This window comes from Bubalus bubalis, chromosome 12 (genome assembly GCF_019923935.1).
Source record: "Bubalus bubalis isolate 160015118507 breed Murrah chromosome 12, NDDB_SH_1, whole genome shotgun sequence".
NCBI lineage: Eukaryota > Metazoa > Chordata > Mammalia > Artiodactyla > Bovidae > Bubalus > Bubalus bubalis.
In genome coordinates, this window is record NC_059168.1 from 54,687,264 (window position 1) to 54,706,340 (window position 19,077).

General features: G+C 45.3%; 2 protein-coding genes and 1 pseudogene across 8 annotated transcripts in view; 1 reads left to right on the forward strand and 2 right to left on the reverse strand.

Annotated features, from left to right (window-relative positions):
- Positions 1-19,077, reverse strand: part of CTNNA2 (catenin alpha 2) — a 1,366,752-nt gene that overhangs the window by 405,169 nt on the left and 942,506 nt on the right. The window lies entirely within an intron of this gene.
- LOC112578253 lies at positions 328-428 on the reverse strand (annotated as a pseudogene).
- LRRTM1 (leucine rich repeat transmembrane neuronal 1) lies at positions 4,739-7,750 on the forward strand. 3 transcript variants are annotated; one of them, XM_025262326.3, is made up of 2 exons: positions 4,739-5,493; positions 5,771-7,750. In XM_025262326.3, the coding sequence occupies exon 2, from the start codon at positions 5,830-5,832 to the stop codon at positions 7,393-7,395; it is 1,566 nt and encodes a 521-aa protein (XP_025118111.1). In that variant the 5' UTR covers positions 4,739-5,493; positions 5,771-5,829; the 3' UTR covers positions 7,396-7,750. The 3 variants fall into 3 exon arrangements, with proteins under 3 accessions (XP_025118111.1, XP_025118110.1, XP_044781957.1); XM_025262325.3 differs by having other exon boundaries at positions 4,740-5,489; XM_044926022.2 differs by lacking the exon at positions 4,739-5,493 and adding an exon at positions 5,503-5,649.

The following is a 19,077-nucleotide window of genomic DNA, read 5'->3' on the forward strand; positions in this document are numbered from 1 at the left end:
CTGGGATTCTCCAGGCAAGAATACTGGAGTGGGTTGCCATTTCCTTCTCCAATACATGAAAGTGAAAAGTGAAAGTGAAGTCACTCAGTCGTGTCTGACTCTTAGCGACCCGGTGGACTGCAGCCTACCAGGCTCCTCCGTCCATGGGATTCTCCAGGCAAAAGTACTGGAGTGGGGTGCCATCGCCTTCTCCCTGGTAATCATCAAATTAGTAATGGTCACCTTCAAAAGTTATTATACAAGCTATGCTGTCATTTCTTGAGGTTGACCACATACCTGAAGTCACAGACATTTTCCACCTAAGGTGCATCATTTAAATCAGACTTAATTTATCACCAGTATTTGTCAAACCACACCTAGCTAAAGAACTAGCTCTGGGGACCAATACGTGGTCTTAATACAGGGAAGGTTTGGAAGCCCTTTCCCAACTTCCTTCCTCTCCCAACACTTCCTCTGTCTCTGTCCCTCTTCTTTCCTCTGAGAACTAGGGAATTAATCCACTCATCATGATGTAAGGCTTTCAGTTCCCTATCCTAGGTATGCTTTTATGATGCCACCCCTCAGGTCCGCGATCCTACGTCTTGAGTCTGTACTCCATCAACTTTGCTTTTTCAGTGAAGCTTTTTAGCATCGGCCCCAATCTTACCTGTCAGCTCTTCTCATTTATGTGTTCTAGGGACATCTGCTGTCAAGCACTGGGCGATAAATAAATATTATCAGCAAAGCCCCTCAGTATCTGCTTCTCTCTCTTACCTAAAGTTCCAGGAGGAAAGCACTGAGTCATTGCATTTCCTTGGTTTACTCCCATGATTTATCATCTTGCATTGAGCATAATAAGTACTGCCTTAGTGCTAGCCATATTACTACCTTGTTCTAAGGGGATAAAGTTTGATAAGAAAAATGGCCTTCTTTTTTTAAAAAAATAAGCTCCTTTAAGTAGATCTCCTGAGAGAAGCCTTAAGTCCTTACCCTTTGGCTCCACATACATTTTCCAAAGCAGGTTGTAAAAGGCCAGTTGTATGCGGCCTGCCCATAGGAACAACAGAGTTAATTTTCTCCTTTTGAAATTGTGACTCCCACCCTCCTTCCCTACCTCTAGATGTTTCCTTTTAAAGAAAAGCCATGGCTCACTGCTATGGAAAATTAAAGATAATCATGTAAAGATCAAGGTCCAGGCTGGTGCAAGCGCTGAGAGAACATTAAAATCACGACTTGAATTTCTCTTGTCCTGAGCACTGCCAAGGACTCCTAATGGAAGGCCAGTCTTCAGAATGCATGCTTATATCAGACTTTTATTACTTGTACCTCTTGGTTCACAAACTATTTTGACTCAAACAAATTGGAAGTGGCCTTCAGTTGAGATGAAATGGGAGAGGTACAACATATTCATAGATACAACATATTCACTCCTGAGTATTCATTGGAAGGACTGATGCTGAAGCTGAAACTCCAGTACTTTGGCCACCTGATGCAAAGAACTGACTCACTGGAAAAGACCCTGATGCTGGGGAAGATTGAAGGTGGGAGAAGGGGGCATTTTGAGATGGTTGGATGGCATCACTGACGTGATGGACAAGAGTTTGAGTAGGCTCCAGGAATTGGTGATCGATAGGGAAGCCCAGCATGCTGCAGTCCATGGGGTCGCAAAGAGTCAGACACAACTGAGCGACTGAACTGAACTGATATATATATACACACACACATTAAACTGTGTGTGACCACCCCCACCCCGACCCTGTCACACCATCAAGTACCAAGAAAAAGCAGGAGAGTTTATTATGCAAAGTTTAATGTATAAGGCTTAGGAGAAGAGGAATTAATTACCTCTCCTTCCTCCAAGCTATACTTCTGGCCTCCCCAGCTGCATCAAACTCGCTCTTCCACCTCCTCTTAGTTCCAGATTGTGTTTTGGCAATCAGACTCTCACTTCACCTACCTCAGAGTTTCTTCCCATTTTCAGAAGCCTCAATTTCAAGATTCTTGTCCTTTCTTACCCCACTCCCCAATCACACGTCGGCCTGATGGCTTGAGGTGGTTTTCTTGATGCTCAATTACTACGACCATTAAGGAAGGATGCTTAATCTTTTCCCCTGTACAAACATGGAAGTTATCAAGGGTGTTTTAAAGGGTAAAAAGTATCTCTCATCAACATCCAAGGCTCAAGAAGACAGGTACCAACAGAAAGCTGTGCTTAGCCCAGAAAAAGAGATTGATCATGTATACACACAACTGTCACATTATAACCTAGCACATTAGATGTTCTCACAAGAGAGGTACAGAGATATGAGAGCTCAAACAAGAGGAACAAGAGAACTTTAGGTGAACTCTTTCCTTTTCTTACTTTTTAATTGTATTGGACCCTAAGATGCATGAAATTAAAACTGGTGAAAACCAGCAACATCAACTTGCTGTGGTGACTCAAAAGTTGTCGTTTCTCAACTCAACTTTGCTGAAACACTTGATTCATGTTGTTCTTATTTAACCTAATTTGCATTGATTTAATCAGGGCTGGTATGCTTTAAATACATAATAAATTGGGATTCTGCAACTCAGATGACTTAGAATAGCTAAATTTCAATAAAGCTCATTTCAATCTGTTAATGTATACGGTTCTGCCAAGGGGTTTAAAACCGTAGAAAAGATGCAAACTTGCCACATTAGAAGTGGGAAAGGTTTAAAGATACCATCCAGATGAAATGATTTGGGGGATAATAATGTGAAAAGCAATATATATATGTACATACATATATTTTAATTACAGCCGAGACACATCTTCTAAGTTTTAAGTAGTGTACTTAAAAGAAAACTCACATATAAATGCAGTGAATTTAATTTTATTCTCCTTCCTTCTTGCCAACACTCAACTCTTTTCTGCCTCTCTGTACCAGCTCTACAAATCAAGTGACATCCAAAGTGGGACCTCTTCTTGCCCATTTGGCAGGCTCGATCATCACTTTGCCAAGCTGCCTACATTAGGAGAATTTTCTTCCTAGCAGCCATGGGGATTGGGTGGCTTGTACTCAACAATACTTGCTGAATGGTTGGCCAATGTTTACCCCTGCCCACCCCAGTCTCCCAACCCTTTATAGTTTATGGCTCAATCAGCCGGCTTGCTGTCAGGAATAATTGTCTTGGCAAGAGGTGAAAACACTTGATGGTGAAATTGTTTGTCTGTTAAAGTGTTCTGCAGCACCTTGAAGGTGCCAGGACAAAACCCGCAGGTGCTCAGCAGAGTTGAGAAAGAGGCAAGAGTGACAGAGAGGCAACCATCAAGAATGGGATGGGAAGACCACCACTTTGATGTGGGAGAGGAGGAAAAAAAAAACTATCTGTGCCAGTAAGAAGCTGTGAGACCTTGAATAATCATCCAGTGAATCTTTGCTTGGGTTTTGTTATGTACAAAATTAAGGGGATTGATTTCTGAATGTCTTTTTTAGCTCCTAAGACAGCATGTGATGTCTAGGACATTTAGATTTGTTTTCCTTCCAATTAAATGATGCATCTCAGAGATGAATGACCAGGGCAGAGCTCAGAGGGATACAAAAATGGAATGATTCATGCCCTTGTTCGTATGACTTTTCCTGAAAAGTATCACCAGTCTTTGGTGACTTTGATTCCACTGGTTGGTGTCTTCAGCTTGGGTGTTAAGGCCCAGCCAAGTTACTTGTCCAAAGCAAGTCCAGTTCATTCTTATCAAATGTGAGTACAACTACAGATGATGCCTACTTGTTTTCAGTACCTAACAGTCAGGCATGATAGAAATGCAAAGTGAGGAGATGGGAATTCACATTTGATTCTCCCTGTCACCATTCTAGGCATCTTAGTCAAGATGGTAGGCTTATCCACTCACTTCTGGCAGGGCTTCTCTGTCATTCTTAAAAAAAAAAAAAAAAAAAGATCACCAACAGGTTCCTGACCATAGCAATGCAGACCCTCTCCAAACAAGCTGAGACAAGATAGAGCTCATCACAAGCTAAAGAAGCCCATCCATAAATGATTGTTAATGGAAATAATCAGGCAAGGACATCTCTTCACACTCAGAAGGCACAATTTAGTAACAGTGTCAAAGCTTAAGTAGAGGTGTGTATGGAAGTGGGTTTAAACGACCCCTTCTCCGCTCATTCTCTGGCATATTCCTTGGAGTGGAGTGTACTGCAGGGCTCTGTAATCACCGTGAGCAGCACGTCAGGGTCAGCCCTCCCGGTGTCAGGCAGTAAAATCTTTCTTTAATCCACCCGGGACCTCACTGACATCTACGGAGACTAGTGAAGCCCCGGAGGGATCTTGGGCAAGAAAGACTCTCTGTACACAGATATACATACATTTCAGCCACTCTGGGTCTCCTACCTTTGGACTGGGATGGCTTCCCAAATCGGCCGAGTTTGAAAAGCATTCCCCCCACCCCCTTACCCCATCCACCACCCAAAAGGGCTGGCTGACTGCAGAACTCCAGTCCCCGCAAGGAAAAAAAAAAAAAAAAAAAAAACCTCAGTCAAGTCCCCACAATCATTGCCTTCCTCTAGCTTCTCTCAAGTTGCTTTTAAAGCAAGGGACCAAATGTTGATTTCTCTACGGATTCCTACGTACCTCTTACACGTAGACAGCTTTAAAGCGGGAGGGGGGAACATTCCTCAAACGGAAAGGAGAGGGGGAGCAGAACAGAGTATTTCAGTCTCCCACTTGGAAATATCTCAGTGGTTGATGATGCTTTCACATACCTCCATCCTCCTCCTTTTTTTTGAAATATAGACCAAAAAGCTGAAAGTGTTTTCCTTTTCATCAAAGAACATATATTACTTTAGTGGTTCGGGAAAATGTTGGTTTTCTGCCCACCCCTTTTCAATCTGCCCATGTCTGAGGTGCTCCGGGAAGACGCACAATCGTGAGCAGCTTACGACACTCAGTGAGCAGTAGGTGCCGGTGCAAGCTCGCGCCGCACACAGCCTGGCGGAGGGAAGGAGCCGGGGCGCCGCTCCCTGCTCCCCGCGCCGCCTCCCGCACCTCCCCGCCGCCCGCAAAGGATGAGCGAGCCCGCTCTCCGCAGCCGCCCCGGGCTCGAATGGCAGGCGGTCTCCGCGGAGGAAAAGGTGGCGCCGGTCAGGGGTCCTTTCCAATGACGGACATTAACCAGACTGTCAAATCCTGGGGAGTCGCGAGCCCCGAGTTTGGAGTTTTTTTTTTTTTTTTTTTCCCCCCACAACGTCACAGTCCGAACTGCAGAGGGAAAGGACAGCGGCAAGAAGGCGAAACCCCGGCTCCCCGCACGTAGTTGGGAAACTTGCAGGTCCTAGAAGTCGCCTCCCCGCCTCGCCGGCCGCCCTTGCAGCCCGGAGCCGAGCAGCAAAGTGAGACATTGTGCGCCTGCCAGATCCGCCGGCCGCGGACCGGGGCTGCCTCGGAAACACAGAGGGGTCTTCTCTCGCCCTGCATATAATTAGCCTGCACACAAAGGGAGCAGCTGAATGGAGGTTGTCACTCTCTGGAAAAGGGTGGGTAAGACACTTTTTAATTAAATTCTTTCCCGAAGATTTTTTTTTTTTTCCTCCTTTTCTTTGCTGCAGCATCTAACATGGACCAAATCACCATCTCTTTGATCTTTTTCCGTGGCTGTGAACTTTCTATGCTGCCCAGCTTTCTGCATGCTTAGAGGTGAACGTGTGGCTTTGGGGAGTGGGGGGGGGTCCTGCTTTATTTCAATATATTTATTTGATTGTTGCCCTTTTCTCCCCCCTCCCCCGCTCCCCCTCCCTTGGAATAAAATATGATGTAGATTTCTGACCGAGCGCTTCCAATGGACATTCTCCAGCCTCTCTGGAAAGATTCTCGCTAATGGATTTCCTGCTGCTCGGTCTCTGTCTACACTGGCTGCTGAGGAGGCCCTCGGGGGTGGTCTTGTGTTTGCTGGGGGCCTGCTTTCAGATGCTGCCCGCCGCCCCCAGCGGGTGCCCGCAGCTGTGCCGGTGCGAGGGGCGGCTGCTGTACTGCGAGGCGCTCAACCTCACCGAGGCGCCCCACAACCTGTCCGGCCTGCTGGGCTTGTCCCTGCGCTACAACAGCCTCTCGGAGCTGCGCGCCGGCCAGTTCACGGGGTTAATGCAGCTCACGTGGCTCTATCTGGATCACAATCACATCTGCTCGGTGCAGGGGGACGCCTTTCAGAAACTGCGCCGAGTTAAGGAACTCACCCTGAGTTCCAACCAGATCACCCAGCTGGCCAACACCACCTTCCGGCCCATGCCCAACCTGCGCAGCGTGGACCTCTCGTACAACAAGCTGCAGGCGCTGGCGCCCGACCTCTTCCATGGGCTGCGGAAGCTCACTACGCTGCACATGCGGGCCAATGCCATCCAGTTCGTGCCCGTGCGCATCTTCCAGGACTGCCGCAGCCTCAAGTTTCTCGACATCGGATACAATCAGCTCAAGAGTCTGGCGCGCAACTCTTTCGCCGGCTTGTTCAAGCTCACCGAGCTGCACCTGGAGCACAACGATTTGGTCAAGGTGAACTTCGCCCACTTTCCGCGCCTCATTTCCCTGCACTCGCTCTGCCTGAGGAGGAACAAGGTGGCCATTGTGGTCAGCTCGCTGGACTGGGTGTGGAACCTGGAGAAAATGGACCTGTCGGGCAACGAGATCGAGTACATGGAGCCCCACGTGTTCGAGACCGTGCCGCACCTCCAGTCCCTGCAGCTGGACTCCAACCGCCTCACCTACGTCGAGCCCCGGATCCTCAACTCCTGGAAGTCGCTGACCAGCATCACCCTGGCCGGGAACCTCTGGGACTGTGGGCGCAACGTGTGCGCCCTGGCCTCCTGGCTCAGCAACTTCCAGGGGCGCTACGATGGCAACTTGCAGTGCGCCAGCCCCGAGTACGCGCAGGGCGAGGACGTCCTGGACGCCGTGTACGCGTTCCACCTGTGTGAGGAGGGAGCCGAGCCCACCAGCGGCCACCTGCTCTCGGCCGTCACCAACCGCAGCGACCTGGGGTCCCCCGCCGGCCCGGCCACCACACTCGCTGACGACAGGGAGGGGCAGCCCGACAGCACGCCCGAGCCTGTCACCGTGGCTCTCCCCGGCGAACACGCCGAGAATGCCGTGCAGATCCACAAGGTGGTCACCGGCACCATGGCCCTCATTTTCTCCTTCCTCATCGTGGTCTTGGTGCTCTATGTCTCCTGGAAGTGTTTCCCAGCCAGCCTCAGGCAGCTCAGACAGTGCTTTGTCACGCAGCGCAGGAAGCAAAAGCAGAAACAGACCATGCATCAGATGGCTGCCATGTCTGCCCAGGAATACTACGTTGATTACAAACCGAACCACATTGAGGGAGCCCTGGTCATCATCAACGAGTATGGCTCGTGTACCTGCCACCAGCAGCCCGCGAGAGAATGCGAGGTGTGATTGCCCCAGAGACTCTCAACCCGTGCGCTACCAAATACGCCTGGACAACCGGAGCGGGCCGGCGAGTGCCAGGCTGGGGTCTGTGCTCTGATACGCTCCTTGACTGAAACTGTAAGGGGATCACTCCCAGAGACTTGACATTTTAGCTTTATTGTGTCTTAAAAAAAAAAAAAAATGAGATCAAACACAACAAAACCCCACCCCACAACCTTCAGGACAGTCTATCTTAAAATTTCATATGAAAACTCCTTCCTCCCTTTGAAGATCTGTCCATATTCAGGAATCTGAGAGTGTAAAAAGGTACCAATCATTGATTTTTTTTTTTTGTAAACTTAAAATGTTTAAAATAAAATAGCATTTACAGTTTTTACAGACTGGTGTAACCTAAATGAATTGTTACCTGTGTTAAGAGAAGTAATAGTTACAATTTCCTACCTCTGTGTGTGTGTGTGGGTGGGTGTGTGCATGGGTGTGTGTGTAGGGGTGATCTAGTGACCAGAGGAAAAATCCAGAAATTCAAGAGCAAAGTAGCCAGGCTCATTTTGAGACATTAAGAAGGACAAACAGCTTATCAGGTGGATGTACCCCACATGATTAAGGACTGAAAAAAGTCAGACCCTCTATATTATGTTTGGGGGAGCACAGTGTAATTTAGCCACTTTAAAGCAAGGGAAAGGCGAACTGAGGACTGAGCATCCTTGATCAGCCTTGAAGGCAGAGATCATTGCAAATGCTTTTTAAAAGGCAGTGCCAGACAGTTTTTCCTATGAACAAGAAACGTTTTTGCACTTAATACAAAGCATCTTTCAAATCAATTCAAAACCTCACCCCCAAATGCCTCTGTTCTTCTATGCCTTTGATTCACCAGTCTTGGTAGCATTTGTGCCCCTTTTCCATACTCTTCCAAGTGAAAGACCCTCAGCTCCTGCTCTCTTGTGGTTTGACTCAGGGAAATAAGGCAGAATCCAAATGCTTGGTGATGAAAGCTGTGCTTCCTGGAGCATATTGCTAAGACTGCAGCAGGCTGAGGCTCGCACGGGGACAACACACTCCTAGCTGCTGTGGGGAACATTGGAAGAGCCTACCTCGGGCTGAATGCCTACCTGGGTGCTGCCTGAAGCAGGAGACTTTACAGGCAGGCTCATATGGAAGTGATGGGGGTGGGAAAGATGAGCTTTTGAGCCTACCTTCCAATATTACTGAGATGGGAATAATTTGTTAACCCAGTATAGAAAAGCTGCCTCTTTTCAGCTAACCCTGTTGTGTAACGCTTGCTTTCCCTGTGATGTTTTAGTTTTTTTCCGTGTTGGGGTCAATGACTGACCCTTGCCAACCTTCATAGGTTTCTAGGTCCATAGAGATGTAGGTTGTTTATTGAACTAAACTTAAGAGTGGTACCAGGTGGTGGGTGCAGGGCAGGAAAAGGGGAGGAGGTGTGGTGGATGGGAGGGGTCTTTCACTAGCTAGCAATTTAAGTAAATGTATGATTGAAATAAACTGTCACTAGTGAAAGCTGGTGAACTAATATTGTCTGGAGTCTAAAAGTCTTCCTCAAACTCAGGTACTTAACCTCTCTGAATGATCCTGCAGACAGGCATCTTTGTATTTTCCCTTTTCTTTTGAGAGAGAGAGAGAAGTCGGAATAGCAGGAAGAGGGATTGGGGGGAGAAAATATACGCCACCTTCTCCCCAAATGCAAATGCCTCCAGTCACCCATCTAAAGAGGCAAAGTCAGCTGTTTGAAATGCAGAATGGCATCACCAGGAGGTTTACTTAAGCTGAGGACTGAAGGTAGATTTCTCTTCTACCTATGGAGAAATCACTGTGTCTAAGAATACTGCTTCTAAGAGACTAAGAAGCTCTTTCAAGAGAAATATTTTGCAAATGTATCTAAGATGTTAAGCTTTGTTAGATAGCTCCTTACATATATATACATATACACACACACGCACATGCATGCCATAAGCTCATTCTTTCTGATCAGCAGACCTCATTTTATTTTGTTTATAATTAAAACATGACTTTATGATATATACCATGCATACAGCACCCATTTAGACTACTAATGTTCTAGAAGAGAGGTGCCTTGATAACTTCAAGGAGGGGGTTTTGGATTCAGTCTTTATGATCATTTGGGGATGCCACTGTAAATACCATCTTGGAGGGCAGGGGTTCCAGGGACATCTATAATGAAATTCCACTGAAGAGACCTCTAGAAGACAACTGATTTTTCTGGGAATAATAAAAAAAAGTCCCCCAATTGTGCAACTGTAGGAGTCAATCCTTGGATTCCACTGATTTAATCTCCTCCTAAGAAGCCTACTGGGATCCAGTGCCAAAAGCTGCTCTGGCTTGGTGCATTAAGGGCCCTGTTGGTGTGCTTGTAGGGAAAGCTTCCAGAAGCAGAGCCTTTCTGGAAAACAGCAGAGGCAGAGATCCACCCCAACCCCTAGAAATGTGTAGACTGGAGACTGGAGAATCTCCTATCTCGAAGACTTTTTTGTCCCCTTCATTCTTCTTTTTAAAATGCGGCCATGAGAAAAAATGAGAGAATAGTCATGCTTTGTTATATGCTGCTGACACCCCCACTCCTCCCCATATGACTAAACACCACGTATACAGAAGATCTGAAGTCCATATAAATCTAATGAAATACTATTGTAGAGAGGACTGTCTACTCTGAGACCTGGAGAACTAACGATGGTCATGCAAAGCTATGTTCTTACTTTGTGTGTGTGTGTGTGTGTGCATGTGTGCCTGTGTGTCTGCGTTGTGTCTTTGTAGGCAAGCAAATGTATTTTCTACACAAACAGAGGAATTCAGCTCATTCCGTTTCATGCTCCTGCATTTCTTGCTTTGGAGAATAGAAGTGGGACGGGGGAGGCAAGAATGAGGGAAATCTGATAGTTTTAACTAAGGTTTTATAACACTTGAAATCTTTTCTTTCTTAAATTAATTGATCTTTAAGCTTCACCAAACTTGCTCTGACCCACTCTAAGGAAACTACTGAGCATTTAAAAGAGAATCTGATTTTTAAAGGTGTAGCACCTTGTTTTTGGTTGTTGTGCTTCCCACAGAGGGTGCTAATCTCATTGTCCTGTGTTGTCTGGAAAGAATTTAAAGCCACGATTCACATCCCTTCCTGGGCATTGTGTCCAACCGTCCATTTGCACTACCTTCCCAGCTGATTAAAGTTCAGCCCTGGTATAGAGGTTTCTTGAATATTTATATATGGAAAAGAAAAAGTCTTTTGAAATGACAAATGACACTCTCAGACCAGTCTTAACCCTGGTAGGTTTTTTTTTTAAGTGCTACCAGAGGGAGCAGGTTAAATGAACCCCTTTCTCTGGCCTTCACTCCCAGGAAAGGCAGCCCTTGGGACTCAGACTCCAGCTCTGAGAGTTGAAACCACCAGGTAGCTCAGGTTCTCAAGACTGCAAGGTTGCCATCACAGAGAAAGGTTATTCTGGTGAAAGGAAACTTTTAAAATCCTTTTTTCAATATTCTCTGAAGCTCTTCAAAGTCTAAGCATGCCTCACCTTCCTCTCTGCCTTCAGGAAGGAGACTTAGTATTAAACAACACACTCATGAGTACGTGTAGGTCTTTAGAGGGGCAGACACCACTTGTTACTTCTCCCATGTTTCCAGAGCAACTGCACACAGATCGCTGGAAGGTTTAGAGGCTTCCTGTGTTCCTGGGCTGTAGTCACCAACCTGTCAGCAAGTTCAGTTTATGTTCTGTCTGGCGCAGCCATGCATTAGAGAAGAGGGCACTGGTGGATCACACACCCTGGGAAAATGAAAGGCATCAGATACCCTTCTCACACACAGCATTACCAAGAGACCAGAATTTACATCTCTTTTGGAAAATGGGTATTATAATGTTTTGGGGGGAGTCAAAATAAGCATTAGTTATTTCCTCTAGAGAGATGGTTGTTGTTGGTTGATTTGGGCTTGCTGTGGATGGTATGCTAAATAGCAAGGAATTAACTGAAATATGACTATTATACAGGTGCCTGAAGTATATTCTGGGAAAAGTTTAGGGATACACATATACATGTGCGTGCTAAGTTGCTTCAGTCGTGTCTGACTCTTTGCAACGCTATGGACCGTAGCCCACCAGGCTCCTCTGTCCATGGGATTCTCCAGGCAAAAATAAAAAATATTGGAGTGGGTTGCCGTGCCCACCTCCAGGGGATCTTCTCCACCCAGGGATGGAACTGGTGTCTCTTTTGTCTCCTACATTGGCAGGTGGGTGTTTTTTTTTATTTTTTATTTTTTTTACCACTAGTGCTACCTGGGAAGCCCACACACATGCATACTTATATGTAAATGACATAACATGACACAAAAGAGCCACATATACGTATTACATTGTCATATTTATATATATATATATATCCACATGTATGATCACATACACATGGTCACATTACATAACTATATCCTGCAGCATTAATTATACTCCTACTTTCTTCTTCCTACTTTCTTCTTCCATGATCAAACTTTAACTCAGGAAAGGATCTGATAAAATCAATCACAACGTGTAAAGGGCTGAGGTGGCTGATGGTATTTTCAGGCATTAGTTAATGAGCTGATAGAGGCTTTGCAGACTGGGGAATCTTCTGGGCTCCTCATGCCAGTGCCATAGGAGAGTGTACGTCTGCTACCTAGTGGTAAAAGCCAGCAAAGCATTCTTCTGAGAATATGCACCTAACTAAAAAGTTCCACCTCAGGGTTGCAAAACATTTCTACATTAATAAATGCTCTACTCTGACTTTTTTCCAGGGATTCTAGGAGGCAAAATTCTTTCTCCTGTAACTGGGCCCCATTTCCTGGCCTTCCTCAATTGAATGCCATTTCTGGAATTATACTCAAAACAAAAGCCTGACTATAACTACTACTATTATCCTTAATGCTGAGTTGGAGTTGTAAATGAGACGGAGGAAAAACACTGAGTGGTTACTTGGTATAAGAATCTTTATCTGGACCTTATTTTTACATGAGGAACCTAAGACTTAGAGAGGTTGAGTGCTTTTGTGGAAAGTCACCCAGCCAGTAATTAGAAGCACAGGGCATTCACTCTGGTGGCCTTTCAACTATGTTGTGATTGTTGTTGTTTAGTCACTGAGTTGTGTCTAACTCCTTTGCAACCTTAAGGACTATATCCTGCCAGGCTCCTCTGTCCATGGGATTTCCCAGGCAAGAATACTGGAGTGCGTTGCCATTTCCTTCTCCAGGGAATCTTCTCAACCCAGGGACTGAACCTGCGTTTCCTGCATTGACAGGCAGATTCTTTACCACTGAGCCACCAGATAATCCCATTATGAAAGGTCAGACTTTCAACTATAGCCTCTTTCTAATTTCCTTGAATGGGTGCCTTCTCCACTCCTTTAGCCAACAAAGACCCTAGGACTGGCCTGGGCTAGGGTACATGCTCACCATATTCTTGGTAGATGACATGGGTACAATGCTCGCCTCCAGGAATTTTCACCCTGACTTTGATTGCTCTGGCCTCTGGTTATCAGGTCATGCAGGACTCTGTCAACAGAGGAAACTTCTCACAGGCTTCCAGGAGCAGAAAGTTCAGTTAATCCCCCGGTCTAGCCACTAACCAGATGACTTTGGACTCAGAGACACTAAGGTGTAGCACGTATCTAGTATCTGTATATTATTATTGGGGGGTTATTCACCTTCTCTTCTTGGTCATTACATGGACTACGTCTCGAAGGTGGTGGTTCTCAATCAGGAGCAAATCTGCCACCCAATTAATATAATGTCTGGAAACATTTGTGATTTTCATGCAGGGGGGGTGGATGCTACCAGCCTTTAATGAGTACAGGTCATGGATCCTGCTGAACACTCTACAGGAAGTTCCTTTTAACAAAGAACCATTTACCCTAAAATGTCAAGGGTGCCTGAAGTTGAGAAACTCTGCTGCCTGGTATAGAGTAACAACACCATCAACACCATTATGTTGCATTCCAGCTTTGCTTGGAGTGGTTCACCTAGATCTATTGCCTTCTCATCTTGCTCTCTCTTGAGAAAGAACTGGAAATCTAAATGAAAACCCCTCAGGTTGGTTGCTAATCAGCGCGAGGACCTGTAGTTAGCACATGCTTCTCAAAGAACATATGGCAAAACTTAAATTAACTGGGACAAAACTTGTCAGAGCCCTCCACTGACCCACTTTTTCTCTGGTAAGACTTCATTTAGGAAACAAGAAAAAAAATGTCAAGTTAACAGTGGATATTTAATTAACAAGAGGGAAAATGAGACACTTGATATTCCTTCCAGGAGGAGTTCTGCTGTCTGAATAAATTCAGCCCCTCTGCCTGGGCTTTTTCCCTGCTCCAACCAACCCTGGAATGTCTCCGAGGTATACGTAGGCTTTCACTTTAAAAATCAAGGGGCTTACATGGAACCTTGTTCAATGTTATGTAGTAGCCTGGATGGGAGGGGAGTTTGGGGGAGAATGGATACGTGTATATGTATGGCCAAGTCCCTTTGCCCTTCATCTGAAACTATCACAACATTGTTAATTGGCTATACTCCAATACAAAATAAAAAGTTTATGAAAAAAAAAATCAATGTGCTTAGCCTAGTGAGTGGTGGACCTATTAATGAGAGACCTGGTCTCAGAACCTAGAAGCATGAGGATCTAGAGATTCAGGCATCACAGACTGAAAGGCATTTGGGACCAGGTGGACCACACTGATGAGTGAAGTTCATAGGCCTATGGCATTAGAAGAACTGGAGAGTTCACTTAAAAGTGTAATTTACTTATTTATTTATTGGCCGTGCCACATGGCATGTGGGATCTTAGTTCTCTGGCTAGGGATGAACTCACACTCCCCTGCTTTGGAAGCATGTAATCCTAACCACTGGATCACTAGGAAAGTCCCCCCAAATGTAATTTACTTTCGATAGGTCCTGGTTAATCAAAAGTTCTGCAGGCCAAGTCAAGAGTGTGTTCTGGGAGAAACCCGGTCTTGAAGTCAGGAGAGATGGTCTTTAGACCTGTTGCTGGTACTCACAGGCCTTGAGTCCACCTCGTTCTCATCTTAATTGCAGTGAGCCTCTCTCTCTCTTTACCTTCAGGTATTCCCTTAGGACCCTTCTGGTTCTGGGCTTCTATTTTATCATTTTCTCCAAACAATAAAACATAAAACAAAAGTAGTTTTCAAGCTAGTACCACTTAACCAGAAAATTAAAATTCCCCTGAACTCCCATTCCCCAGATATTCTTATTCATCAGGCTTGCCTGCATCCGAATGAGAAAAGGTAGATAAAAAATTACAAAGACGTGGGGCTTCAGAGGGGGAGGTGGGAATACCGGAAAACAGATGAGAAAGTGCAGGCATGTGTGGGTGGAAAATAGGGCTTTTAGAATGTGCGGGAAGATGAAAGGAAACCCTAGAGAGGACGCAGGCACTCACACTCACCCACGCATGAGAAGGGGAGACATAGGGGTCTGCACTGAAGCAGGACCAGCAAAAAGGCTGAAGAACACCGCTGTGGTGGGGGTAGGCTAGGGTGGGGGCAGGGAAGAAGTACAGGACCCTGGGAATAACTTACTAGATTTGAGTAAGCGGCTACAGTTAATACTAGGAATTCAGAGTCATTTAATAAAATGAGAGGAAGGAGGAGGGATGGAGAAAGGGAGAGATCAGGGAAAAATAAAAGTCAAAGTTGTGGCAGGTGGAGAGGGGAAGAGAGAGGGAAAAAAGAGAGCAAGAAGGGAGTTTCAAGATTTGTGTTTTATGTTGATCAAGTAATCATTGTATGTAGTTGTGGTACACCAACTCCACTTCAAAACTTCTTTTAATTTCTTTCTTTATTCTGATCTACTGGGTTGGCTAGTTGCCTCTTCTCAGTGTCTTGTTGGGAAGCCATTTTTCTCCTTGCTTTACGAGAAAAAAAAAAAATTTCTAGCTGCATCTTTCTTTCTTTTGCTCAGCTAGGAAAATGCTTCTCAACCCTGGCGGCACACTGAAACCACTTGAGGGCTTTAATAAATAGTAATGCCTAGGTCCCTCCCCCAGAGATTCAGGTTTAATTGATCCGGAGCGTGGTCTTGATGAGGAAATATTTCAAAACTTCCCAGGGGATTGTGAAGTTCGGCCAAGGTTGAAAAACACCGAGCCTGAGGATCACAAGGATTGCCACATTTGTAGCTCAGCAGTGAGTGAGCTCCCCAGGTCTGACTAGAGCTCTGTAGGAACCACGGTGAGCTGTTGGCAGCAGGGCCAGATGGGGGTCACTGTTAGGTGAGGAGGCCCTGGCCTCACTGACTCCCCGTGATGGAGCTGATTGTGAGAAAGAGGTATTCGCTTAGATGGGCTTGTCTTTTGTTTCTGAGTACTCCATAGTTTACTGCTGCTGCTAAGTCACTTCAGTCGTGTCCGACTCTGTGCGACCCCATAGACGGCAGCCCACCAGGCTCCCCCATCCCTGGGATTCTCCAGGCAAGAACACTGGAGTGGGTTGCCATTTCTTTCCAATGAATGAAGGTGAAAAGTGAAAGTGAAGTCGCTCAGTCTCTTCGTGACCCCCATGGAAGTACTGGAGTGGGTTGCCATTGCCTTCTCTGCATAGTTTACTGAGTACTCTTTTATTTATTTTAATTCTCCCAACAAGCACAAAAGGCAGACACAACCTTGTCCCATCATTTAGACAAGAAGACTCAGATCAGGACAGGTTAAGAAGCTTGCCGAAAGTCAAAGCCTAGCACCTGGAATTGCATCTTCTAAATTCTGTGCCCTCCTACCTCTATCATTTCCCTTTCCTCCTCTGCTTGGTTGTGATGAGGCAGGGCTGACCTTGCTCAAAATACTAAAGTCAGTAAGTCTTCTAGCAGGAGTCCTGGAGAACACACTGCACTCATACTCCTATACCCTCTCATTCTCTAGCCGGAGTCTGGGAGTCTGACAATGACAAAGTTTGGTATCACAGGCTTGGTACTGCCCTTTGGTTCTTAACTTCCCCTCTCCTCCTAGCCTGACACTCTTTTCATTTTCATAGAAGCTTTCATGATACCTCAAAGAATTCCAAATAGGTGCCAACTTTTCCCAAATATCCCCAAACATCAAAATGTTCCCTTTCCACTCAGCCCACTGCCATTAACTCTTTTATCAGCAACTCTTTAGAGAATGTGAAAACTAAATGCCAGTAGAAAATGGATAGATGGACGATGATACCAGTTTTGCCTAGAAATTCTTGCAGCTTAAAAAAGATCTTTTAGGGCAATAAGAAACATTGTTCTAATGCTAGAATTGCAGGTACCGAGACACCTTGGTGATGCGTATTTGGACAGGAGATCGTTTCTTGTTCCTCTTAAATGAAACAAAGCAGGCAGTTGCTCATATGTAAGACCAGATTTGCCAACAATTTATAGGACTTAAAATAAAGCCAGGATAAAGATCGAATCTTCCAGCATATTTATCTACTTAAACCAATGCCCTCTTTTTTTTTTATTACTAGATGTCCACTATCAGTGTGTGTTTATCTTCAATTAAGAGTTCTCAGGATTGCAAACTCTGTGTGGCGGGGACCTCTCAGAGATATTGTAGGCAGCCTTGGATAAAAGTGAGACAGCTCAGTCAGTGGCAAGTGAGAGCTGGATTAGTCTGCCACAGAAAGGTCTGGAAAAGCCAAGCTCTACACAATTAATGGAACAATGCGACAATCTGTCTTCAGCTGGCCAAGGCAATCCTGTCATTTGTCCCTCAGCTGCAGGACAACCATGCACTCTGTGATTTTGTCTCACTGTCTGCTCCATGGTGATTGCATTTGCCGTGAAATCTATATTTCCCTGCAACTGAGTCTGTGTGTGCGTGCATGTGCTTTATTCTAAAAATAATGGTCCTTCTTGGAATTCAGCCTCACTCTTGCTTTCTGTCCAGGTCATTTTTATCTGAGTTTCTCATATTGATTCTTTTTTGCACACTATTTCAAAAATTGTAAAAGGTACAAAGAGAAAAGAGCAAACATGCTGTAAGGAAGAAGGGGAGAAATTGTAATAATGGAAATGAAACTAAAGGTAACACATCGCTCAGTTTTTTTAGTTCTAACTGAATTGGTTAGCTCATTCAAAGTGACACAGCATTTCTTGTTCAGGGATTAAGTAAATTTTTGTTGAGTGAACAAGAGACCAATTTAACTTGAAGATGAGGCATTAGGAAGAAGACAGTGCTGAGTCTAGGTCCACCAGACACATTATGAGTATGTGAAAGAGAAGCTTCCACTTCAACCTGATCCATCTGTGAAAGGCAACCACCATCCTCCTGCCCCGACCCCCAAGAGGAGTGTTTATTACATATTGTATTTACTAGATGCCTGGCAACCTGCTAAATCTTTAACGTTTTCTCATTTAAAGTGAAAGTGTTAGTCCCTCAGTCATATCTGACTCTTTGTGACCTCATGGACTATAGCCCGCCAGGCTCATTTGTCCATGCAAGAATCTTGGAGTGGGTTGCCATTCCCTTTCCCAGGGGATCTTCCTGATCCAGGATTCGAACCCAGGTCTCCTGCATTGCAGGCGGATTCTTTACCATTGAGCCACCAGGGAAGCCTTTGTTCAGAGAAGCATTTAATTTTGCAGATAGGTAAACTGACATTTAGAGATGTTCAATGACTTGCCCAGCGTCACTTACCTTAATGGGGATGGGGGAGGGGACAAGCACTGACTCTGGAGACACAGGGCTTGGCTTCAATTCTGGCTGAGTGACTTTGGCAACTGATTAATACTTAACCTTTTTGATACTCAATCCCTTCATATATAAAATGAAAATAGGGATGTTAGGAGAATTAAATAGGTTATTATTGAAAATTAAATGAGATATTCTTTGTAAAGTGCTCAGAACAGGTGCTAGATAAGTGGGTTCTGGGTTTGCTTGTTTTAAGAACAGATAAATATCATGTTGGCCAAAAAGTTTGTTTGGGTTTTTCTATAAGATGGTGCAGAAAAACCCGAAAGAACTTTTTGGCTAACCTAATAAAACAACGTCACACAGCCGGGGGCGGGGCTCAGTCCAACAGGGTTCAAAGCCACACTGCCCCCATTTCCTTCTGTGATAGGGTATTATCCAAAAATCTGAGTTCCTGAAAGCACTGGGTCTGGACAGAGAAGTAAAGGAGGCAGAGTGAGAAGTCAAGGGGTAGAAACACATGCTTCTCCCTTTACAGCTCTGAAATTTTCTCAGGCCTTAGCGTTGATACCAACATTTGACTTTTTCTGGTTCTTCATTGGCTTGACTTTGCCACTGTTATCAGGTACCCTCGTGAATGTAGCCCACCATTAGAATATGAGAGTGTGTGTGCCTGACATCCATATACCCATGCAGGTGTGGTCCCCTCTTCTCCTTCCACTCAAACCAAAACCTGGTGGCCAGTTCAAGGAAACATCATTCATGTGGGTCTTTGGCATTACAGCAAAACTTATTCCCACATCTGAGCTATTTGCTCTCTGTAGTAAATTCCTGAAGGTGGAAAGCGATCCCACAGCCTGTGATTGTGATCCAGCTCCCACACTCTTATTTAACGTCAGCAATATTAAATCATGGGCTTCCCTGGTGGCTCAGACAGTAAAGAATCTGCCTGCAATGAGGGAGAGCTGGGTTCTATCCCTGGGTTGGGAAGATCCCCTGGAGGAGGGCATGGCAACCCACTCCAGTTTACTTGC

What these genes read in the sequence shown, in the direction of transcription:
- LRRTM1 (XM_025262326.3), top strand. Translation starts at nt 5,830, where the DNA reads ATGGATTTCCTGCTGCTCGGTCTCTGTCTACACTGGCTGCTGAGGAGG.